Source organism: Canis lupus, chromosome 4 (assembly GCF_003254725.2).
Source record: "Canis lupus dingo isolate Sandy chromosome 4, ASM325472v2, whole genome shotgun sequence".
NCBI classification, from domain to species: domain Eukaryota; kingdom Metazoa; phylum Chordata; class Mammalia; order Carnivora; family Canidae; genus Canis; species Canis lupus.
In genome coordinates, this window is record NC_064246.1 from 72,042,115 (window position 1) to 72,068,162 (window position 26,048).

The window sequence follows — 26,048 nt, forward strand, 5'->3', positions numbered from 1 at the left end:
ATATACAGCTACTAAATATGTGAAATGTTGCTTGTATGACTAAAGAATTAAAATTAAATAAAAATAAAAATTCAAATTAAGTTAAAAAAAAAAACCACGTGTGGCTAGTATTGGATAGCTCAAGTTTAAACTTTCACTATAAGAGGCATGAATGATTAAAACAATTGACAGCAATCAGGATAACACAACACATATGTTGCCCCCATCCTCTTTAGCTTAAAGATATACATCGAAAAGAAAATTTCAATTTTCAGTTTCAACTCTGTATAGCAAATTCTCCTTGTCCTGCTCTATAACTCAATTCCTTAAGCAGCTACTAAAATCGCATACTAGCCTTTTCTAGGCAGGAGCAGAAAGCAATCCCGTCTTTTTCTTTTTCCTCTCTAAGAGATCAAGTATATACAAAAGTATAAATCTTAGATTTTGGTTCATGATACACCATCAATACTGCTATGAGACCTTTTGTTTACTTATAAAAACATCATACTATGACTCCAACTCAAGAACAAGAATATTTTCATGAACTTTTATTTTCCCAATGTGCTCCTTCCCTTATTCCATCTTACTATGTCACTTCAAGGTAACCACTATCAGGAACTTTAAAATTTCTTTGCTTAAAAAAATTGGGTAAGCTGTATACTGTTTATAGTTTTGCTTGATTTTCAACTTTCTAAAACGTATCATACCAGATGTAGTCGTCTGGGATTTGCCTTGTTCATTCAACATTATGTCCCTAACTGTAATCCAGGTTGCTGCAAATGACAATGTTAATTTTAACTGCTATACAACAGGTGTGTCAGTATTGCAATTATTTTATCTATTCTGAAGATAGGTTAATTACACTTTTTAGTGGCATAATAAGCATTCTTTTATTTGTCTCCTGGCACACATATTCAAGATTTTCTTGGGTATATACCTTGAAGTGGAATGCTCAACTTTATGAAATAATGCTGTATTTTTTCAAACTGGTTGTAGTATTTTTTTCAATTAATAGTTTAAGAGATACTGTTTAATCCATCTCTTTTCCATCACTTGTTATCATCTGACTCAATTTCTGCCAATCAAACGAATGTAAAACACAGTTTTGATTTGTATTTTCCATATTACTAATGAGGCTGAACACCATATAGGCCATATGTGCTATTTCTTGTATGAAAAGCCTATTCAACTTTTACCTATTTTTCTACTGGGACTCTTGCCTTATGTTTGTAGAAAAGGAGTTCTTTTTTTTTTTTAAAGATTTTATTTATTTATTCATGATAGTCACACAGAGAGAGACAGAGAGGCAGAAACACAGGTAGAGGGAGGAGCAGGCTCCATGCAGGGAGCCTGACGTGGGATTCGATCCCGGGTCTCCAGGATCGCGCCCCGGGCCAAAGGCAGGCGCCAAACCGCTGCGCCACCCAGGGATCCCTAGAAAAGGAGTTCTTCACAGATTCTTAATAATGACCCTTTCTTACATGTTATGTGTGTGTCAAATATCATTTCCCAGTTTGTGACTTGTGTCTTTAAGACGTCTTTTGATTAGAAAATGTATTTCATTTCAGCATAGCAAAATTTATCAATCTTTTAAGGTTAATGGTTTTGGAATTTAAGAAATCTTTCCCTACAGAAAGGTCAAAAATATATTTATATATATATTATCTTCTAAAGGTTTTAAAGAGTTCCTTTAATCTATATGGAAGTAATTATTGAGTTGAATTAGGAATCAATTCTTTTAAGATTTATTTATTTTAGAGAGAGAGAGAGAGAGAGAGGGAGAGTGCAGGTGGGAGGGAGGAAGGGTAGAGGCAAAGGGAGAGAGAATCTCAAGCAAGCTCCCGCTGGGTATGGAGCCCTGACCTGGGGCTCCTGGGCCTTGATTTCATGACCCTGAGATCATGACCTGAGTGGAAACCAAGAGTTGGATGCTTAGCTGAATAAGCCACCCAGGTGCCCTGAAGATAGGAATCAATTCATTAAAAAAAAAAAAAAAAAAAATCTTATAGATAGCCAATTGTCCCAGGCTCATCTATTGAGAACTCAATCCTTTCCCCCGTTAACTGCAGTGCCACTTTTATTTTATAATAAGTATATCCTATAAGCATAGAGGCTTATTTCTGGGCTCTCCATCTTTTTCTATTGGTCTATTTAGTACCACACTATCTTAACTACTACATCTTTAAATAGAAGTCCTTATATTTGGTAAGGTAGGTAATTTCTCCTGCATTTTCAGAAATGACAATTTAGTTCTTTGCTTTTCCATCTACATTTTACAATCACCTCAACATATCTGATGACTTTTTTTTCCTTTTTTGTTTAAGCAGGCTCCACATTCAGCATGGGGCTTGAACTCACAACCCTGAGATTAAAAGTCACATGTTCTACGACTGAGCCAGCCAGGTGCCCCATGACAATGGTTTTTTATTTTGATGAGATCTCTGAACATTTTCCCATTTTGCATGATTTTCATTTCAGGTTTGTAGTTATTTTCTGTCAGATTTTATTCCTAGTTTATTAGAAGTTATCATTCAAAGTTATCAAATTTTATCAAAATTTTTCCAGTGTTCCCTGGAATGATTATTTATTTCTTCTTTAGTATTAAATCATACATGCACACATGTGTGCGCTCATGTTAAACCAGCCTTACACTTATATATGCGTTAAGAACATGTATATACATATATACATATATATACATATATATGTATATATATATACACACATCTTTATCCATCTTATTTTTGATGTATTTCAAAGTAAACTGTAGACAGTATACTTTTTCCCTGAGATAACATTTACACAAAATGAAATGTACAAATCTTCAGTGCACATTTTTTTCAATTAATAGTTTAAGAGATACTGTTTAATCCATCTCTTTTCCATCACTTGTTATCATCTGACTCCTCAATTTCTGCCAATCAAACGAATGTAAAACACAGTTTTGATTTGTATTTTCCATATTACTAATGAGGCTGAACACCATATAGGCCATATGTGCTATTTCTTGTATGAAAAGCCTATTCAACTTTTACCTATTTTTCTACTGGGACTCTTGCCTTATCTTCATTTGCTCAGTTAAGTGCATTCACCATTATAATTCAAACTCCTATGAAGATACAGAAAAGTGACCTACATCTTTAATTTGTATCAGAATCATCTGGAGACAATAAAATACAGAATGATGGGCCTACCCTCAGAGTTACTGGGGTAAAGCCTTAGAATTCCTAGATCTAATAAGTTGCAGGTAATCTCAGTAACTTTTAGAACCACTGACATAGACTATTACCATCATTCTTGAAAGTTCCCTCATGTTACTTCCCAGTCAATTCCTGAACCCCTGCAACCACCCTTCTGATTTTTTCCAATACAGATTAATTTTTGCCTCTCCTAGAACTTCATATAAATGGAATCAGAATATGTACTCTTCTGTGTAAGGCTTCCTTCACTCTGTGCAACGTTTTTACTATTCACCTAAGTTGTATGTATCCAACATTTGTTCCTTTATGATGTGGAATACTATTAAATTGTGTGGATAGGTCAGTATTTTTACCCATTCTCTGGGTGTTGGAGATACAGTATTTAATTAGAAACCAAACTGTACCTTCAACACTATTACTTAGAAATCTCCTTAGCTAAATATCCACTTTCATGCTTAAAGTTCTACTGTTCACAAAACACTAGAACAAGAACACAATTCAACCAAGTTCTTTGCCACTTTATAACAAAGACTGCTTTTTCTGTTATCCAATAGCATGTTTCTCATTTCCGAGACCTCATCAGAATGGCCTTTACTGTCTGTATTTCTACCAACATTCTGTATGTGATTATATGCATTCTCTAAGAAGACAAAAGCTTTCTCTATGTAGTTTCTTTTCTGAGCCTTCACCAGAACTGCCTTTCAATATCTCTTCACAGCAATATCAGCTTTTTCTATTATGTACCTCAAAACTCTTCAAGTCTCTACTAATTATCCAGTTCCAAAGCCACTTGTACACTTGTTTCAGCTGCATCCCATGGTACCAGTTTCTTAGTCAACTTGGGCTGCTATAACCAATACCACAGACCAGGTGGCTTAAACAGAAATTTATTTCTCATAGTTTTGGAAGTTGGGAAATCTGAGATCAAGGTGCTAGCATCTTCTGGTGAAGAAGATGCTTTTCCTAGCTTGCCGATGAGGATCTTCTTGTTATATCCTTATATGGCAGAGGGGAGAGAGAGATCATCTCTTGTGTCTCTTCTTAGAAGGGTACTAACCTGATTCACAAGGGCTCCACCCTCATGACCTAATTATCTCCTAGTATCATACTAGGGGTTAGGCTTCAACATATGAATCTTGGAGACATATATTCTGTCCACAGCTTTCTTCGAGGAATCCTCTTGAGGAAGGAGTCCCATACTCTATAGAAAATATATTATTAATTTTTTCCCCAACCTTCCCCAAAGGGGCCTATGGTCTTTTACCAGGTTAACCGTACACTGGAGAAAAGAAACTGATCAGACCACACTGGAGAAAAGAAACTGATCAGACCTTCTAGATATTATTAGATTATTAGATGCTGGTTCTGAACTGGCACTAATTCCAGGAGACCCTAAAGTAGGAGTGGGGTCTAGAGGTCAGGTGTATAACTCTGGTCTGTTTCACAGTGAGTCCAGTGGGTCCCCAAATGCATCCTGTGATTATTTCCCAGTACCAAAATGCAAAATTGGAATAGATATATTCCTCAGCTGATAGAATCCCCACATTGGTTCTTTGGTTTGGGAAGTGAGGGCTATCACAGTGAGAAAGGCCAAATAGAAGGCACAAGGAATGCTTCTACCCAGGAAAACAGTATATGGAAAGCAATACTACATTCCTGGAGGGGCTGTTAAGATTAGCACTATCATCAAAGACTTGAAGGATGCAGAGATGTAATTCACACCACCTTCTCATTCAACTTGCTTATTTGGCCTGTGCAGTAGACAGATGGATCCTGGGGAATGACAGTGGACTAGCCTAAGCTTTACCAGGTGGTGACTCTAACTGCAGCTGCTGTACTAGGTAATAGTTGAGCAAATTAATACATTGCCTGGTACCCTCTGGCAGATGCCTTTTCTCTCCATCCCTGTCAAAAGCCCACCAGAATCAGTGTGCTATTGGCAGATAGCCAGCAATACACTGTACTGCCCTACCTCAGGCATTTATTAACTCTCCAGCTCTATGCTATAATTTAGCTTGCAGGATCTTGATTATGCCTTCCTTTAATAAGATTATTACATTAGTTCATTATATTGATGGTGTGATGCTGACCTAGTGAACAAAAAATAGCAACCACTCTAGACTTACTGATAAGACTTGCATGTGTCGGAGGGTGGGGAAATAAATCCAACAAAAACTCAAGGGTCTTTTACTTCAGTGAAATTGCTAGGGTCCTAGTGGTGTGGGGTATGTTGAGTTATCCCCTCTAGGTAAAGAATAAGTTGTTCCATCTGGCCTCTCCTATATATACCCCCCCACCCCCCACAAAAAAAAGGCATAATGACTAGTGGGCTTTGGATTTTAGAGGCAACAAAATCCTCTTTTGGGTGTTATTACTCTGGCTCATTTACTGAGTGACCAGACACTGCCTGCACTGAGTGGGACCCAGAAGAGAAAAAGGCTTTGCAAAAGATTGGGGCTGCTATCCAAGTTGCTCTGCAGCATGGGTCAGATGACTCGGTATATCCAATGGCGTCTGCAGTGTCAGTGGTAGAGAGGGATGCTGTTTGGAGCCTTCGGCAGGACCCTAGAGGTGGACTGCATGCAGTACAAACCCTTAGGATTTTGAAGCAAAGCTCTGCCATTCTCCGTGGGTAATTACTCTCCTTTTGAAGAACTCCTGGCCTGTGACTGGACCTTGGTAGTCACTGAATGCCTAGCTATTGGCCACCAAACTACCATGCAATTTGAGTTGCCCATCATGAGCTGGGTGTTACCTGACTCATCAAGACATAAAGTTGGGTATGTACAGCAGCACGTCATCATCAAATCTAAGTAGTATATATATGACTGGGTGAGAGCCGGCCTAAGGGGTCAAGTAAGTCACATCAAGAAGCAGCTCAATGCCTATAGTTCCCATTGTTGCTATTACTGCCCTTCTCTCTTCCAGCCTGTACTTATGGCGTCATAGGGAGTTCCCTATGATCATCCCTATGATCAACTGACAGAGTTGAGGGAAAAGACTGAGGTGTAGTTTACAAATGGGACCATTCCAAAGTGGATATTTGCCGCAGTAATGTCTGGAACATCCCTGAAGGACGGGGCTAAAGAGAAATTCCTCTACTACGCAGAACTTTTGAGCAGTGCATCTGTTCACTTTGCTTGGAAAAAGGAATGACCAAATTTGTGACTATATATAGATTCATGGTGTGTGGCCAATGGTTTGGCTGGATGGTTAGGGACTTGGAAGGAAGAAGATTAGAAAGCTGTTGACAGGAAATTTAGCGAAGAGGCATGTAGACAGACATCTCTGAATGGGCAAAAAATATGAGGATATTTATGTCCCACATAAATATTCACCAAAGGATGACCACAGCAGAGGAAGATTTAAATAATCAAATCAAGTGGATAGGACGACTCATTCTATAGGTACCTTCTCTGAGGATATCAGCCTCTTTCCCCAACTACTCGTTATTGCTCAATGGGGTCATGAACGAACTGTCCATGGTGGCAGGGATGGAGGATACTCTAGATACAGATTTGCCTTCCCTGCATGCAGTGCTTCTGCTAAAACTACCACTTGTAGATTTATAGAATGCCTTATCCACTATCATGGTATTCTACACAGCATTACTTTTGATCAGTGAAGCAGGTGGAAAGAATATGAAATGGCCTTTTGAAGAGTTAGATATAGCACCAGATAGGTGGCAATATCTTACACGGGTAGGGCAAGATTTTCCAGAAGGCTCTGTATGCTTTGAATCAGCATCCAGTATTTGGTGCTGTTTAGCCCACAACCAGGATTCACAGTCCAGGAATCTGCAAGGGGTGGAAATGGGAATGGTATCACTCACTATTACCTCTAGTGACCCACTAGTAAAATTTTGCTTCTGGCAACTTTATGCTTTGCTGACCTAGGGGTCTTAGCTCCAGAAAGAGCTTCCAGTAGGAGACACAAAACCGTTCCCATTCAACTGAAAGTTAAGATTACCACCCACTACTTTGGGTTCCTCATGCCTCTGAGTCAACAAGCAAAGAAGGGAATTAGGATACTGGCTGGAGTGATTGATCTTGAGTACCAAAGAGTGACTGGACTACTTCTCTACAATGGAGGTAAGGAAGAGTATGTCTGGAATATAGGGGACTCCTTAGGGCAACTCAGTGTTACCATCTCCTGTGATTAAGGTCGATGGAAACCTATACCAACCCAACCCAGCCAGGACTACTGTTGGCATAGACCCTTCATGAATGAAGTTATGAGTCACCCCGCCATGAACCAAGACCAGGTGAGGTGTTGTTGAAAGCAAAGGGAATAGACAGTGGGCAGCAGAAAGCAGCCATGACCACATTACAAGGTATAGAAACAAAACCTTAACTGTCATGAGATGAGTATTTCCTACTTATTTTGTTATGAATACGTTGTTTTTTGGAAATGAAGTATGGTTTAAAGAGATATATATGGGTGCCAAGTTGACAAAGTGGATTTGTGATGGTTAATCTTATGTGTCAGCTTGACCGGACCACAGGATGACCAGTTATTTGGCTAAATATTACTTCTGGGTATGGTGAGGCTGTTTCTTTTTTTTTTTCTTTTTTAATCAGTTCAGCTATGCTGTTTTTTGTTTTGTTTTGTTTTTAGACTTAACTTATTTATTCATGAGAGACACAGAGAGAGTGAGAGAGAGGCAGAGACACAAGCAGAGGGAGAAGCAGGGTCCATGCAGGAAGCCTGACATGGGACTCAATCCCGGGTCTCCAGGATCAGGCCCTGGGCTGAAGGCGGGACTAAACCGCTGAGCCACCCGGGCTGCCCGGTGAGGCTGTTTCTAGATGAGATTCACATTTGAATTGGTGGACTCAGTAAAGCAGATCAACCTCCCCAATCTGAATGGGTATCACACAATCCACTGAGGGCCTGAATAGAACAAAAGATGGAAGAAGGAAGAAATCAACTCTTCTCTGAGTTGGGACATCAGTTTCTTCTTGCACTCCAATTAGGATTTATACCATTGGCTACCCAGGTTCAGGCCTTCAGACACAGACTGAACTATACCAGTGACTTTTCTGGACTTGTAGCTTGCATACAGTAGGTTTTGGGATTTTAGGGCCTCCACAATTGCATGAACCAATTCCTTATAATAAATCCTTTTATCTTTCCTTTCAGGATCCTGTTGGTTCTCCTTCTCTGGAGAACCTTAGTACATGTTCCTTCCATGTCCCTGGCTCCCTTGCAACCACTCTTCTGAATTTTTCCAATACAGATTAGTTTTTGCCTCTCCTAGAAACTTATATAAATGGAATCAGAATATGCACTCTTCTGTGTAAGTCTTCTTCACTCTGTGCAATGTTTTTAATTATCCATCTAAGTTGCTGTTTCAGTAGTCTCTTCCTTATGATGTGGAGTATTGTTAAATTTTGTGAATATATTAATTTTCCCATTCATTCATTGGTTGACTAAGTATTTGACTATAAACTTTAAGGAGACCTTGTTTTAGATTACAGGGGCCAGGAACATAAGAAATACAGGTTATTCAATTTTTTTCACTGCCTGTATTTTCTTTTTTAAAAAGATTTTATTCATTCATTTGAGAGAGAAACGGAGAACGGGCACGAGTGCACACAGCTGGGGTAGGGGGAAAGGGAGAGAGAGCAGCAGATTGCCATCTACTGGAGCAGGGAGTCTGACAGATGCTTAACCTCATGGAGCCACCCATGTGCCCCATCTGTATTTTCTTATAAACTAAAAAAGGACCATAGTCTTGGATCATAAGCAATGAAAATGAGTGTCACTAGAAAATCAATTCAATTTATGTGTACCTGTCAAAGGGATATGATATTGATTTAAATTAGACAACTTTATAGAAATAAAAAAAATATAAGAACTTTTATAATAGAAATTTTTCTTTCACGTTACTGAAAAATGGTAAAAAAATACTATGAATTCGTTATAAAAGTTATAAAACTATGAATTCATCAAAGGTTATGAAGGAAATAAATCCACATATATTTAAAGTGTGTGTGTGTGTGTGTGTGTGTGTATTTAATATATCAACAAAACTATTTAGTTGGTGGACAGAGTTTGGTGCATGTCTGAATTTGAACCTATTTCATAGTACTACAACTTTCCCTAAAAAAACAAAAAAAACAAAAACCATATGCATGAATTGGGAATCACTGATATATAAGAAACTCACACAAAAATAATAAAAATGAGAAATAGTGGAAACTGGAAGGAATGGAATGTGTATATAAGGCTCATGTGGAAATAAAGTGTGCTAATTATTCTTTAAAAAAAAAAAACACAACTCAATCCCTAATGTGAGGCTCAAATGCACAACCCTGAGATCAAGAGTTGTATGCTCTATCAACTGAGCCAGCCAGGTGCCCCCATGTGTACTAACTGTTCTTGACTCAAGAATTTCCAATGATTCCAGTGGTCCATTCTCTATATTCTTCCTAGCGTCTCTTAAAATTTATGCATATATATATTGTTAAAACTTCTAAGAGTGGTTATGTCTCTGTTACATATATAATATTTTAAGCTTTATTTCTTTCATTAAACTAAATTCTGCTTGTCTCATGACTATCATAAGGTCATAGTGTCATTGGTAAACTAAATTGTCAGAAACTAAAGTAAGAAATTAACAATAGGGAGAAAGGACTGAAAGAACTAGCTAAAGAGGACTAGAAAGTAAAGATATAAAGAATAGAAAACATAACAGGTAAGAGATTATAAATCTAGTCATTTCCTTTCTGCTTCTAACTTGCCAGTAATACATATGGATATTATATTAGATCCTTTTTTTTTGGAATGCTAAATAATGACATTTCTAATAGCTACAATAAATTCTTATTTATTGTAATTATCAGATATAACATAGTTGTAGAGTCTTTTAGAAATTATGATGTCCAGTCTGGAATGGCTAACATAAATATAACTAAATGGTCACAAGACTCTGAAACATAGAGGTAATTATTTGACTTGAGAGGGAAATGACACCAAATATATTATATAAAATTATGAAACAGACGATGATTTATAAAATTATGAAACAGACGATGATATAAATCATCGGAATCATCGGAAGGTGATTTAGGAGGAGAACCTAAGATATTATAGACTGAGAACATAAGCAAATACCACAAAGATGTTTAGAAAGGGCATTTAAAAATTTTTTTAAAAGCAACATATTACTGCACACCGTCAGATGGCTAAAGTTTTTTTTTTTTAATTTTTAAAAAAATTTTTTTTATTGGAGTTCAATTTGCCAACATACAGCATAACACCCAGTGCTCATCCCGCCAAGTGCTCCCCTCAGTGCCCATCACCCAGTCACCTCAATCCCCCGCCCACCTCCCCTTCCACCACCCCTTGTTCATTTCCCAGAGTTAGGTGTCTCTCATGTTTTGTCACCCTCACTGACATTTTCACTCATTTTCTCTCCTTTCCCTTTATTCCTTTTCACTAATTTTTATATTCCCCAAATGAATGAGACCATATGTTTGTCCTTTTCCGATTGACTTATTTCACTCAGCATAATACCCTCTAGGTCCCTCCACGTTGACGCAAATCAGATGGCTAAAGTTAAAAAGACTGACAAAACCAAGTATTGGTGAGAATGTACAGCAACTGGAGCATTGCTCCAAAATGGCTCAGCCATTTTGGAAAGAGTCTGTCAGTTTCTCACTTACCACATGACCCACCAATCACACTCATAGGAATTTACCCAAGAAAAATGAAAACACCCACCTACACAGAAACCTGTATACAAATATTCATAGTGCTTATTCAGAATAGTCTAAACTGGAAACAACACAAATTTATACATTTGTGAATTCATAAAGAAATTACCATACATCTGTACTGATACTAGTCATCAATAAAAATGAATAAAATATTTATATGCCAGCAACATTCTGCTAAATAAAAGTTTAACACAAAGAACTACATGCTATATGATTCCACTGATATGAAATTCTACAAAAGGCATAACTCTAGCGATGAAAAGCAGACTGGTGGTTTCCTAGGGCTAATGGAAGAGGACCAACTACAAAGAGGCATAGAAAACCTTTTAAGAGTGATATTCTGCATCTTGATTGTGCTTCAATAAAACAATTTTGGTTGACTTAAAAATATTGTAAAACATACAGAAGTAAACAGAAACAAATGGACTTAACTGGACACTAGACTGTTGATATAATCAAACAAAAATATATTTCAAGATAGACTTTTAATGGGGCACCTGGGTAGCTCAGTGAGTTGAGCCACCAATCAAGCCAACTTGATTTCGATGCAGGTAATGATCTCAGGGTTGTGAAATCAAGCCCTCATTAGGCTCCATGTTGAGCATGGAACCTGCTTAAGATTCTCTCTCTCCTTCTCCCTCTGCCCCTCCACCACCCCTCAAGATAAAGAAAAGATAACTTTTAATAATATATATTTAGTGAGCAATAGATAAAAAGAAATGCAAAGCAATCTTAAAAACTGTAGTGAATAATGTTACTGTTAATACAGTAGGGCAAAACAAATAAGAAATTATATTCCTTTCCCTGGGAAAACCAAAATATTTAGCCTAAAGGAAAGAATAAAACCAAGGAAACAGACTTTCATAATCAAAAATTTAAATTAAAAAATCAATATAAATTCTTGATTTATTTTTGCCTTTCTAAGAAATACCTATTTCCTAGCTCTATCCTCTGTAAAAGGTCCCAAGCTATGATAACCCATTAGTGAAGAACATCTGCAGCATCCAAATTCTTCTCCCCAAAGGAAATTAAGGCCCTTTGGAAAAATGGCTGATTTGAGGTTTGGGGCAGAAAATGTACAAGTTGAGTTGAGGGCATCTTGTAGAGGCAAAAAGTAATCAGGCTACAAAAAAGTAATAAGTTTATATCAAAAGATACAAGACCAACATGAAGAGACTACCACTGGGCAAAGATAGGACAATCTGAACTCCAAAAAGAACTACGATTACAGTATTTTAAAAACAAAGACAGAGGTGGCTGGGTGACTCAGTCAGTTAAGTGTTTGACTTGATTTTGGCTCAGGTCATGGTCTGAGAGTCATGAGATTGACCCCTGCGCTGGGCTGGCGCCGGGCATGGAGCCTGGTAAAGACTCTCTCTCCCCCCTCCTCCTGCCCCTCACCCCTCTAAAAAATTTAAATAAAATATAAAGACATACAAATCTATTCATTCATGAAGATGCAAAAAAATGAACAGAATCTTTATAATAGGTGCACCAGGCTGACAACACCTAAACTAAAAGACCACTGGATGTGGGATAAGCAAACATTATGTGCCTCCTGATGTGATGCAGTGATATTCAGCATCACCTATGAAGTATTTTTGCCCTCTATTCCCAAAATTGAACTTCAATATTATTAAGGCTTTAGATATAACTAAGAGTTTACAGAAAATAAAAAGGTGAATAGAGGAACAACTTAAATGACACCAGAAGGAAAAGATCTATGAAATCTAGAATGTGGGACATACTACAGGAAAACATATAAGTGGCATGAAAAAAAAGAGAAGTGAAGGGTCTAATCATAGATTAAGAGAAGAGACTTAAGAGCCGTATCGACCAAACCAACTGCAAACCAACTATACAAATACGTTTTTGAGACAATCAGGGAAATATGAACATAGAATATTAGGTAGGGAATGACTTAATATTTATTTTGATACAGATGATAATGATATCCTGGTTATTTTTAAAAAGTAATTCTGTTAAAGATAGACACTAAGGTGTGTATGGTGAAATGATATAAAGTATAGAAGTTGCTTTAAAAGTATTACAGCCAAGAAAAAATAATTTAAAAAAATATAGGGGAGGGATTAGAGATAAAATAAGATTGGGAAAATGCTGATAATTTTTGAAGCTGGATGATGGGTACTTCTATCTATTTAAAAATTTCTGAAATAAAAAAGTTCCTAGGGAGATGAACATTTCCATTTATGAAATTTTTAAAGAACACGAATTGTGGTTTAATTCTGTACTATCACAGGAAATTCTACACATTTCATAACATGTCAAGTAATGTAAATATACATTTAATGCAATCTGTAAGTCTGTAGATTTCATGTCTAACATATAGATTAAAGGGATAAGAAAAAATTATCTGGAAGGCAGGAAAGACAGAATTTCAATTACTGATTTAGAAAACTTACTTAAAACAGGCAATTGACTAAGAAATTAAATAGGGATATTAACCAAAACATTCAGCTTAATATACTGAAATAAATGTTCCCTACCAAAAGGTAAATACTTAAAAAATAACTGAAAAGTTTCTTTTAAATCAAAAAGCCTACAAAGAACTGATCCCCTATTAAATTTCATGTTGTTATCAGGAGTCAAAATAACACTCACATTTTGAAGGAGTTGCTCAAACCAGTCATATCCAGTATCTCTGCATGCTGCAACCTAAGTGGGAAAATACGGTGAAACTATCAAGATTAGAAATTTACTTAAAAATCTGAAAAACAGGAAGTAAAACCTTTGGTGTGTTTTAGCCTGAAGTTTATAAATGTCTCAGTGTTCTCACTTAAAAAATTATTTTTAAAGTAAACTATTCTTTTAGTAAGCCAAAATTTACCAAGGCTAAACAATTTAATTCTAAAAATACCTTAGAAGATATTCAAGAAATTAGTTTAATGTACTGAAATTAAATACGATATTCAAGAAATTAGTTTAATGTACTGAAATTAAATAAGGTATTACAGGGGAGGTGGATGGGAGGATGGGTGAAATAGGTGATGGGGATTAAGAAGTTAATTTGTTGTGATGAACACTGGGTGTTGTATGGTAGTGCTGAATCACTATATTATACACCTGATGCTCATATTACACTGAATGTTAACTGGAATTTAAATTAAAAAATATGGCATTATATTTTGAATAACTTCAATTAGTCAGAAAAATATGTAAGGTTTAAACAACACAAATAGAAATGTTTGCTTATTATTTTTCTTCTAGATAGCAGATTTAAAGACATAAGTAAAACAGAGATGAACTTGTAACTGATAATACAAAATTTATGTTCAAAACATAAAAACATTATGGGTCAAAAAAGTTTATAGCTGATGTGTATAATTAAACATAATAAAACTAATCTTAACTCATGTTTTCTGAAAAAAGTACTCTCGTTTTAGGTTGTTATCCCTGGGCGACTGTTACCATTCATCCTCTACTTCTTTCCTTCTCAGTTTTCAATCTCTGGAGGAATATGGAGAATTTCAGTATCCGTGCTTAAGTGAACAAATACCAAGAAATGGCTATGTAGAAACACCAACCTCATCTTCCTTGCATCCCTTGTGTATCTCCGGAAAAGTAAAGTATGGGAAGTACAGTTTATCCTGAACAATGCAGGGTTTAGGGATGCTGACCCCACGCACAGTTGAAAATCTGTGTATATCTTTGATTCCCCCAAAACTTAACTTTTAATAGCCTACTGCTGACCAGAAGCCTTACCTATAACATAAACAGCTGATTAACATGTATGTTGTATGTTATATACTATATTCTTACAGTAATGAAGATAAAGAAAATAGTAAAAAAAATCATAAGAGAAATAGAGAAAATCATAAGAGAAACTTTTACTATTGTACTGCATTTACTGAAATAAATCCGTGTATAAGTGGACCTGTGCAATTGAAGGGCCAACTATAGTATTAAGTGTCAACATTAACCAACTAGCTCATCATCGTCTCTCTCTTTGTAAGAGGGGATAGGCCTAATAAACTAGGTCTGCATCCACAGGGACCACATCTTTGAGTCCTTACCACATCAGTGATGTTTAAGATTTTCCTCGTCATTGCTTCTTTGTCATTGTGTGGAGTTGGAGTAAACCAGAGTTTTTGGAATGTTTCATTTACTAATTTCTAGAAGAAAGAAAATTTCAAACTACACAACTACAACAAACATGGCAAAATTCTCAATCCCAAATTCTCATGAAAGCCCAAAACAAAGTTGACCTGGCTGGCTCAGTCAGTATAGCATGCAACTCTTGATCTCTGGGTCATGAGTTTGAGCCCCATGGAGGGCAAAGAATTTACTTAAAAAAAAAAAAAAAAAAGAAAAAGTTCAAAACAAAGCTGTAAATAACTAATCAAAACACAAACTACCAGGAATTTTTGGCATGAATTTCTCAGTTTTTAAAAACAATCAATTAATTTCTTAAAATTATAATCTTTTAAAATTGATACAAATTTTAAATAGGTGATACTATGCCTAGCCTAGAAAATCTGCAGAGTACACATTCAAATGTTTTTGATCAAACTAAAAAATACTTTTATTACTTTTGGGGGAGAGGCTCTTAAAAACAAACACAAAAAAACAAATACAGGGACAATCATATACACATAAATTCATTAATGAACTCAAGATTAAACTTTTTTTTTTTAAGATTAAACTTTTAAAGAAGTATTTATTAACTTAGAAAACCAAGAACAAACCATTTAAAAATTAAAATAACTTTAATTTGATAATAAACTTCCTGCATGTAATCACTACATTGACATTAAATGTTATAACTGAATTGGTTGAGAAATACCAGATTTTATTAATGTAAGATCTAGAAATATAAATGTATGAAAGTATGTCTTTTTTGAATTTTATAATTTAAAAATGTTTATTCACTTATAAAGGTTTTAGTCTTATTTTACATATATATCAACAAAATTTAGATACAATAAATACTTAAATTATATAAAACACTAATGAAAAGTGAATTTTAAAGTAGTCACCATTTGATCTTACCTTAATGCCCTCTTCATCATTGACTCTGCGAATCATTTTTACACACATTTCTGTAATTTTCGGAAATGTTGGTTGTTCAATACAGATATCTCTTAGAATCTTTATTACCCTTTTCCTGACACTGATACCAGTATCCTAAGAAAAGAAAATTATTTTTAAGTATCGGAAAAATCAAGATGTTCAGGTGTATTTATGTGATAAATTAGAAAATAAATACCATTAAGCAGTCTATTAACATGATAAAGATGGTCTATATATTTCCTCTGTTTTCTTATTAATATTACTAAAAATATGAGTCATATTGTTTTACTTTTAAAATATGATATCCAATACATGCAAAATTATTAAATAGCAGCAAAAACAAGATTAGAACCTAAGTTTGCCAAAATTAAATGGGATAACAAATATGAAGCCTTTAGAATAGTGGCACTTAAACAGCATATGAAGTATTTTTAACAAATATTTAATCAAACCATTGTCCCTACCATCTTATAGTTAATAAGAAATACAAGAAACATAAAAAAACAAATTAAAGCCATGAGGAAATAACAAGACTGACTGGTCTTTTTAAATGAGTCAATGCTATGGGGTAAGTGTATAGAAAGAGAATATTCTAAATTAAAAAAAAAAAATTATTCATGAGAGACAGAGAGAGAGGTAGAGATATATGCAGAGGGAGAAGGGGGCTCCCTATAGGGAAATCCTGGGATCACACCCTGAGCTGAAGGCAGAAGCCACCCAGGCATTCTGAGAATACTCTAAATGTTAAAACATGATCACCAAATGCAAAGTATGATCTTTGACTGGATTCTGTTAAAAAAAAAAAAAAAAAAGCTAGAACCCCCCCCCCCCCACCAGTTTTTGGGACAGTTGGAGAATATGAACATAAACTGGTTATTCGATGATATTTACAGAGTGTTAATTTGGTTGGGTGGGATAATAGTTTTGTTTATAATGGCAGCACCCACATTACCCACATTCAGTAGGCTGAAGTATCCACAGAAGAAACTGCAAAATGTTTGATTTAATTTAAACTAATTTAGCAGAAAATATAGATGAAATATGGTGGTAGATACATGATGGTTCACTGTACTTATTCTTAACAAATTTTTGTAATTAAGGAGTTTATTTTTATTTTTTTATTTTTTATTTGACAGAAAAAGAGAAAGCACACAGGGTCCTGAGATCATGACCTGAGCCAAAGGCAGATGCTTAACCAAGCCACTCAGGTGACCCAATAATTAAAGAGTTTTAAAAATAAATAAAAAACACTGGACACTTAATGTATAAAATTATTTCTATTATGCAGTCTGATAATCATGAAAATATTTTAGGATATATTACTTGGGTAGGTGCTGTCAAGAGTTCATTAGCTCTGAGAATCCTACTGATTTTGTCTTTCATTTTTGAAAAGGCTAAGGAACTAAAAGGAAAAAATTTCCTCTACTCTTTCCTGAAGGTCTTTGTTTCAATCAATATTTTATGCTAGTTGAAGCTGAAATTATCTTGAACTCTCAGTCACATAATATTCTTATAGCAGACTAAAGGTGATAAACTCTTGTCACTGTGGAAATACCCAATCTTGTGCTTGATGCACTTCATTTGAGGTACAACGGGTGATGTGAAGCATAGATATTCTGTAATGCCAATGCTTCCTATTTCCTTTTATTTTCTAGGAAAAGGCTTCAGGACGAGAGAATTCCATAACATACAAGGAAAAGATATTTTACAATAGTATTTCTTAAGTTTGATCTTAAGACTCAAATGGTTTTCTCATTTCATTTGCAGGTATCTAAAGCTTGTTAAAATTCAGCTTTAAGGAACATGCAAATATACATAAAGGATCCAAAAATATTGTCAGATACAAAATTCTGTAGTTAGGTTTCAATGAAATAATTCTGTTTATATACATACAAATTTATCCTAGATTCCTGTCCAAAATATTTATGTCATTGTAGTTCCTGTCATTTACTCAATGCAAACTTGCATCATTGAAAGGCAGTACTAATGAAAAAAAGGAATTCAATTTTCAACAATGATTTGTTTTACAATATTGAGCAATCCTCTTGAAACATGTTCTTCAGTTCTTTGTTTGGGCCTGGGTGGGGCTGAGGGGGCTTGAAATCTGTATCCCCTGCCTCTGCTGGCTCTCTGTTCAATCATTAGGACTCTTAGCTCTCAGCTCAAAGTAGGGTAGGAATGGAGGATCTTTTGTCTACTTTCTAAACCTGGGAGACTGGAGATTAGAATTTGCCCAATGCTCTGGTGTAGTCACCACTTTCTGGATCTAATTCTTGGCACCAGGAATACCTATTAGCTTCCCTTGCTTTCCAACCCACTGACTCATCAGCACTAGGGTCACAGCCTTAGCTTTTAATTTTCAATCTGGTTTAAGATGTCTTTAGGGTATGTATGTAAAATTAACACTGACAGGCTTTCTAGGGGGGAGAAAAAAAGAAACATGTCATCCTTTAGGAAGTTGCTATAGTATAGATATTAGGCATTATAAATAAATAACTGATATTTACTTTTCTAGTTTAACAACTAAAAAAATGTGATATTAAAAAAGCATAATTATATTTGAGTTGTAATAAAAATGACAAACATACCAATATTCTTTCAATCAGCATATCATAATACTGCTCAGCAAGCTGAGGTCGACAAAGAACAAATCGACCTAATAATTCTACTGCTGCTTCTCGAACACTAGTGGAGTTATCCATTAATCGTCCATGAACTCCTCTTTGCATGTCAAGCTAAAGAAAAATAAAATATACTAAGTAGAGCTAATATTTTAACTGGAATGCAGTACTCAAATAAGAATAATTTGTGCTCTTCTTTACCCTTGCTAGAATACTGGGGTCTACAGCAACAACTTCAGATAAACACTTCATTGCTTTTGTTCGAACGGCAATTGCGTTTTCACCAAGAACTCGAAGGATCTGCCAAGCAAACATCGATATTTTCAGAATTTTAAAACATGTAGTGTTTAACAAAAAAATAGCATGAAAAAAAGTGAAAGAAATGACAATAAATATTGTATTTACATCCCTTTAACTTTTATAGGAGTAAAAGATGTTATCTTACTGATTCAAAGTTTTAACTTGAAGGTTAGTACAGTAACTGAGGCATTCTATATTTTAGAACCTTTCCTTTATTCTGGCATTCTCAATTAAGCCTGTTTTTTATTGCTATCTTTCATTTGCAAGGATGTGTAACCCTTAAAACTTTGCTATGAGTAACTAATTCAGGATATATATATTTTTTAGGATATTTAGTATCATTTAAGTAATAATTTGGTAATTGAATATTTTTATAACATTTTATCCATATCATGTATGTATATTCATACAGATATACACTTATTTATCTATAAAACAAGAACTAATACGTAAAAAGCATGCCAAAAAATACAGACCTTTAACAAATATGGAACACAGAAACAATTGCTACTTTCATAATCTTTTAAAATATCTGTTCTCAACAGGAATAGATAGAAACTATCCCACAAATGTCCATAACCAGAAAAATCAATATCATTGCATACATAATTTTGGTCCAGTTTACCTGTGTCAAATAAATATCAAAGCTCTGGGCAAACGGCCTCATAGAGGCCAAGTATCGAACAATCAAACAAGCATCGTCATAGTCCACAGTATCAGAGTTCATCCTACAACAAAAAAAATCATTAAATTTTTATTTATTTAATTTTTTTGCAAAGTAGATAAACATATCAAAGACATAACTGAAAGTGTAAAGATGCTTTCTCTCCACATCTTACTTTAATGTGCTGAACTGAGAAGGTGTGGTTTTGATAATGCTTCTAAGAAACTTTTTCCGGTTTTCAGCTCGATGCATGATTTGACCAGTTGTCTCAACTTCCTTCGCATGATGTGTTCCTTCAGATGATTCCTCATCTTTTTGTGATTTCATTGCTTTTTCTGTTTCCAGAGTTGTGTCACGGAACCATTGGGCTATATAGAATTTACGAGAAAACTGAAAAGAAAATAGATTAAGACTTGAGTTTGACTAAATTAACAAAATTTCAAAATGAAATTAGTAATGAAATTTCCAATCCACTGATAAAGTGCTCACTATCAGGAATAAATACTAAGGTATACTTTAAAGCAACTTCTAGCAGATAAATTTTAAGAAAGCTGGAAGGTTTGACTCTCTGATAGAAAATTCATATTTTACTTTGTCCTAACACTTGTATTAATGATGTCAAAAGATAATTTGATAAACACAGTTGTATTAAATCTAGAATACTATCAATTACTTAACAAAGGATAGTATCATGTAGGTCACTAAAATTAGATAAATGATAGGTCAACTGGGAAAGTTTAGAACAATAGGATAAAATGCTAAAGGTAGAGGACTCTAGTTATTTTCAAAATACTACCTTGCTTCAAGAAATACACAACCAATTATTATTGAAATATTTTAACGCTGAGGCATACCTATAATCTGTTTCTTTCAATGCAGATAGAAAGCCAGCAGCAGTTGGCTGAACAGTTATCTCCAACCTCTTTAGATTGCATATCCCATTAGTAAAAAAAAATTAAAAAGTACCGTAATATATGCACATTGCTTCGTAATACAGTTTATAAATTTTACATATAAATCTATTCTACCAATAATTTGAATATATAATATATAAAAATATAATTAAGGTTTATATTTAAAAATAAATATATACATGGAATTCTAATACTTTCTTTTCATGTGCTAATCGATCACCTCAAGTACAACCTGGGCCATATTCTCTGTGAGAAGCAATGATCTAGCTCGGTCTCAAAGAGAACTATGGAAAGATGTCTAACTATTTCCATGTCACACTAAAACGGGGTGTGTGACATGGGAAACACAATATCTGTACCAGAATTCCATATAAGACAAATCAATCCATAATTATTCTTTATTGTTTAGATTATCAAGTATTTTTCTGTTTCAAAAATCAGTATTCCAGACAACTTTCCGCTTCAACACACTTCCCAATTTTCTTTCACATCCAATTTGAATTTGATGCTTTATTTCCAAAAAAGAGAGAAAAGATTCCTACCACTAGTGAAGGATCAGTCTCAGTATTTTCATCCAAGTAGTCAAGCAATGCTTTTTGCAGTTGTTGTATTTCATCTTCTCCTCCTGAAACCTACAAAATAAACCAAGAAAGAACAAAAAAGATATTACTAGTATATTTTAATAATTTATCTAGTTGTAGATACAAATCTGAGGGAAAAACTGATAAATGATAAAAAGTGAAAATGTAAGTGTAGCAACTAAAAGGAAAGAACAGAAGAATGGTATTTTTGAAAAACACATTATAAATTGATAGCTGAGACTGGCCTTTATTTTTATGAACTACATGTCTTTTCTTTGAAGGAGGTGCATAGGTAGCAGACATAAAAATTATCAGAATAATGTGTCAAGTATTCAAAGATAAGAAGCATTGGTTTTTCTGTATGGAAAAAAAAATTCCAAACTTTTAATCTAAAAATGGAAACTGCCATTATCTGTTTTACTATGTGTTATAGCTTTCTTTGGGATATTAAAAAAACACTATGGAAGATAAATATTTTTATTTATAATACAAAACAGTACTTTATTTCATGTAGGATATTAAACATACAGTAGGTGAGCTGTTCACTTGATCTAGGAGCAGAGAGATAGTGAATCTTTAGGACCTATCAAGAACAATACGTAGCCAGAAACTAATTGTGAGTTGACATTCATGCCTATAGCTTATACTACTCTAGCTTTATCATACAAATTGCCAATATGGTTTGGAATATCTCTAAGTAGAAAACAAAGATTACAGTAACCCATATTCTAAGAGTGTGGTGAAATGGATACATGGAGAAATACATCATAGCACTGTAAACTAGGACACTATAAACTTCCAAAAGCAAGGTGTACATATGTCAAGAATCATAGAATATTTACAAATGACCCCTCCTCTGAGTTTTACAGGGTATACTCTACATGGTCATATGTAACAAAAGGAGTCCTAGGTCCACTCTAAGTTACTGAAATGTACTTTGAATCTAGACCTTGGTCTCTAAATTACCATTCTCCAAGAAAAAGAACCAGTATTATTTGGTGAAATGGCACACTCCAGGGCTGAAGCAAGGAAAGAAAAGAGGATTGAGGATCCTGAAACATTTTGTTATGCCACAAAGTTCTCAGAGAAAGATGGGAATATCAAAAAGATACAAAAGCCAGCTAAAAGGGCTCTCACTGGTTATATCCTGGACAACTTGAGCATTAAAACAATGATAGCAACAAATTATAGCCTATGAAATACTATAGGAATGGTAGCATTATATTAGATGGCAGTATCATATTAACGCTAATTTCTTGCTTTTGAGAATTGCACTATGGATATTTAAACAAGAGTTCTTGTTTATAGACAACAGACACTAAGCAGTGGTTCTCAAACTTAAGCATTCATTAGAATCAACTGGAGGGTGATCAAAAAACAATGCTGGGCCCCACCCCCAGAATTTCTGATTCAGTAGGAGTCCTGAGAATTTGCATTTCCAGCAAGTCCCTAGGTGATGTTAATATTAATGCTTCTTATCCAGGGAATCATACTTTGAAATTCAAGGGTAATGGGGCATTTAGTCTGCTCAAATAGTTCAGGGGAAAGAAAACACACACACAGATATGCATGCATATATATTTTGAAAAAAGGAATGTTACACAAAGATAAAGCAAATATTATAAATTACCAACAATTAAGGAATTTGGGTGAAAGGTTTGTGGGAACTCTTTGTACTATTCTTATAACTTTAAAAATAGTTTAAAATTATTTCAAAATACTATGTATACTAAAAAAAAATATGAGGCATTTCTAATGGCCAGCATGTATATGGCTATGAATGTTAAAAAAAGAGCAGAAAGAAAATGAAAACAGTTTTGTATGAAGGATTAGAGTTCATTTACCTATCAGTTTTCTAAGGTAACTTCTAACATTATTATCACCTCACCCACATTAAAAAAAAAAAAAAGTGAAGCAATAAAATATTTTCTGCCAAACATGAAGTATCTATCTAATATGATGAAACGAAGTCTTCCTCAATTCCCCAAATAAAAAGATAATCAAAATGCAAAGGTATAAAATGATCTGACTGGGAATGCTAAATCATCACCTTAGTAAACTAAAGATTCAAATAAAACTTAGTTAAACCAAAAAGAAAACAGCATCTTACATTTGTAAGAGCAGTTCACAGAAAGAAAGTAAACTAAGGATTTATATAAATCACTTGAAACTTCTGTTAGACACTATAATTCACCTTAAGGTTATTAACTTTCTCTGCAGGGCTTTTGAAAAGACCACTTTTGGAAATACAAGATCTTATTTTCAATCTATAAAATGAAATACAACACTAATATAAGACTACCTAAAGAAAGTACTTAACCAGTATTTATCCCCATAATTTTAATCTTATATCTCAATACCTGTTTTAAAATTCGTTCTATAGACCCTTGATCCATTTTGCTTGTAACAGCATCTTTCCTTAATCGTGCAGCAACAGTTCCAAGGTAATCAAGAGATGCCACTCTTAAAGCCATCTCTGTTGACTTGTTACTGAACTGATGAACCTAAACATAAAAATAATCTGCTTAATTTCATCAATTTATAACATTTTTAATAGCAATTTATCATATGAATTCCAAATGTATGTTGTATTATCTGAAATTTAAACATTTTCCCCCCTTGTGATATTGTTCCATAAAGTGATTGCCTTTTGAATTTCTGGGATATGAACATTTTCATTAAAAAAAGGTATATAGGGATCCCTGGGTGGCGCAGCGGTTTAGCGCCTGCCTTTGGCCCAGGGCACGATCCTGGAGACCCGGGATCGAATCCCACGTCGGGCTCCCGGTACATGGAGCCTGCTTCTCCCTCTGCCTATGTCTCTGCCTCTCTCTCTGTGTGACTATCATAAATAAAAAAAAACAAAACAAAACAAAAAAAAGGTATATAGATTAAATCTCCCTAAGAACATAGTCATTATCTTTAAATGTAGGCTAAACTCCTTGTAAAAAAATGGGATATTACTAAGAATGTCTTATGCTGGAATTCTAATTTCTATGAAGCATTATCTTGGTTTCAGAATAGTATTAAAACATTTTCCAGTTCACAGAACATAAGATCTCAAAAGCTTTGTAACAATTTGCATTGTACAAGTTTAAATATAGTTTAAAAATAAAAAGAGAAATTACAATATTTCTTTACATTTTCCTTGTTTTACATGAGAACTACAAAGTACCATGTTTTCAGAAATACTCTTAATGATGATAAAGAGTTTGTGTTAATCAGTTTCATGCTTTGAAATGAATTAACTGCAGTAACTTATGGACTCAGTGAGTGTTGAGATGCTTTTAACTAACAATGCAGTACTTCTAAATCAAAGAAAAGTTTTTAAAGCACCGCTATCTTATGTAATGAAATGAAAGCACCAAAACCACAAGATTTCAAAGTTTTCTACAAAGTATTGATAATATTGTGTACAGTTATGCACATGCAAAAAAAAAAAAGATGCAATGGTCATATTTCCTTACACATTTTTAAAGAATTCATCATCTGTGAATCAGAGTACATCCTCATTATGTTGTCTTCTAGTAATCTAATAATCTTTAAATGCTATACTCTTACCAACAGTCTCCCTAACAAACTAAGGAGTAGTTCAGCAGCTGGCCATTCAGGCTTATTGACTGTTGAAAGAAGGTCTTGAACAAAATTTTCAAATAGTGGTCTGTAATCTTCTTCACCTTGCTTACTACCACATCTGTTCAAAGATAAATAATGAAAAGACTATGAATTTAGGTGACACGTCCACCAATACGACTGAAATTTTGTTAACTAAGTTTTCTCTTCCCCATATGTATAACAAGGTCTAAGAGTACAGTAAATATAACATGGCTTAAAATGAATCTGTTTCTGAAATTTCATTCTTCCCCCGCTAGGGAATTCATTTATTGCTTAGTATAAACATTAGTTTCCAGCAAGTACACCACATTTTAAAAAATGACTACTCTTTCTCTGAGATTACAACAAATTTTTATGAAGGCCAACTAAACCTCTCTCTACAAAATTTCCTATTCAGTTAGAATACCTCAAAATTGACTGAAGAAAAATTACAGAATTTCAATCTAGTACTTTAACTTTTGGAGTCAAACGTGTAAGTAAGTTCACAAGATTTTAGATTTTTAATACTTCAAATGCCTCATTTGAAAGACTAGTAGATCAAGGGCTAAGGTGACACATTCAAGGTTCAAGTTATGGAAGGAAATTGGATTACCCATTTACCTAAAATAAATGAACGACTTTTTATACCAGGGAAATAAAAATCAGATTATGTTAGTTTTGCTCACTTTTTAAGGAAGATGGAAAGGAAGTTTTGGGCTGTTCTCATGGCTGTTTCATAAGAGTTGGTAATGACAACATCTTGGTCAACCTAAATTGAGAAAAATGAATTTACACAGATATAAGAAATAACCAAAAAATTAAGTTCGTTCCATTGCTACTACGGTCAGGTTATTACTGAAAAGGGGTGATACATTTAAACACTAAAAAGCTTGTAAGGCACCTGGGTGACTCAGTTGGTTAAGCAACCAACTTTTGACTTCGGCTCGGGTCGTGATGTCAGGGTTGTGAGATCAAGCCCTAAGATGGGTGTGGCAGCCTAATGTTTAAGATTCTCTTTCTCCCCCCTTATTACCTCTCCAAAAAAAAGGCAGCAGCAGCTTAAACTATTCTTTTATATACAAAGACAGAAGCTACAAATTAGTAAACACATTTCAATACAAAAACTAAATAAAAATATTGAGTTCATTATAGTTTATTAAAACATGGAAGAATACCAATATGGTTAACAAATGCAGTATCAATAACTTCTTATGATCTAGGTCAGAAGAAAAATTGATTGAAAATACAAAAAGAATTTAGAAAAAGACATTTCAAGTTTGAAGTTTATGAAATGCTTCAACATATACAAAAGAAAATTCAATTCCTTCATGAGATATTTTGAGATTAGGAAATGAATAGTCAATTCAAAGTTTTGGAAACCCAAAGGTGAATAAATACATGAAAAAGCTCACTAGTTACCAGGAAAAGGTAAAAAAATAC

The 26,048-nt window shown here is 34.4% G+C and overlaps 1 protein-coding gene across 4 annotated transcripts in view; it reads right to left on the bottom strand.

Annotated features, from left to right (window-relative positions):
- NIPBL (NIPBL cohesin loading factor) overlaps window positions 1–26,048 on the bottom strand; it is a 197,516-nt gene that overhangs the window by 24,472 nt on the left and 146,996 nt on the right. For all 4 annotated transcript variants that reach the window (XM_025436421.3, XM_025436423.3, XM_049109346.1 and 1 more), the window contains 11 exons: window positions 25,295–25,377; window positions 24,576–24,708; window positions 23,375–23,518; window positions 20,976–21,065; window positions 19,695–19,909; window positions 19,481–19,583; window positions 18,757–18,855; window positions 18,523–18,669; window positions 15,914–16,048; window positions 14,938–15,036; window positions 13,526–13,579 (listed from right to left, as the gene is read on the bottom strand). In XM_025436421.3, the coding sequence (XP_025292206.1) occupies window positions 13,526–13,579; window positions 14,938–15,036; window positions 15,914–16,048; window positions 18,523–18,669; window positions 18,757–18,855; window positions 19,481–19,583; window positions 19,695–19,909; window positions 20,976–21,065; window positions 23,375–23,518; window positions 24,576–24,708; window positions 25,295–25,377 (1,302 nt within the window). The remainder of the gene's footprint in view (window positions 1–13,525; window positions 13,580–14,937; window positions 15,037–15,913; window positions 16,049–18,522; window positions 18,670–18,756; window positions 18,856–19,480; window positions 19,584–19,694; window positions 19,910–20,975; window positions 21,066–23,374; window positions 23,519–24,575; window positions 24,709–25,294; window positions 25,378–26,048) is intronic.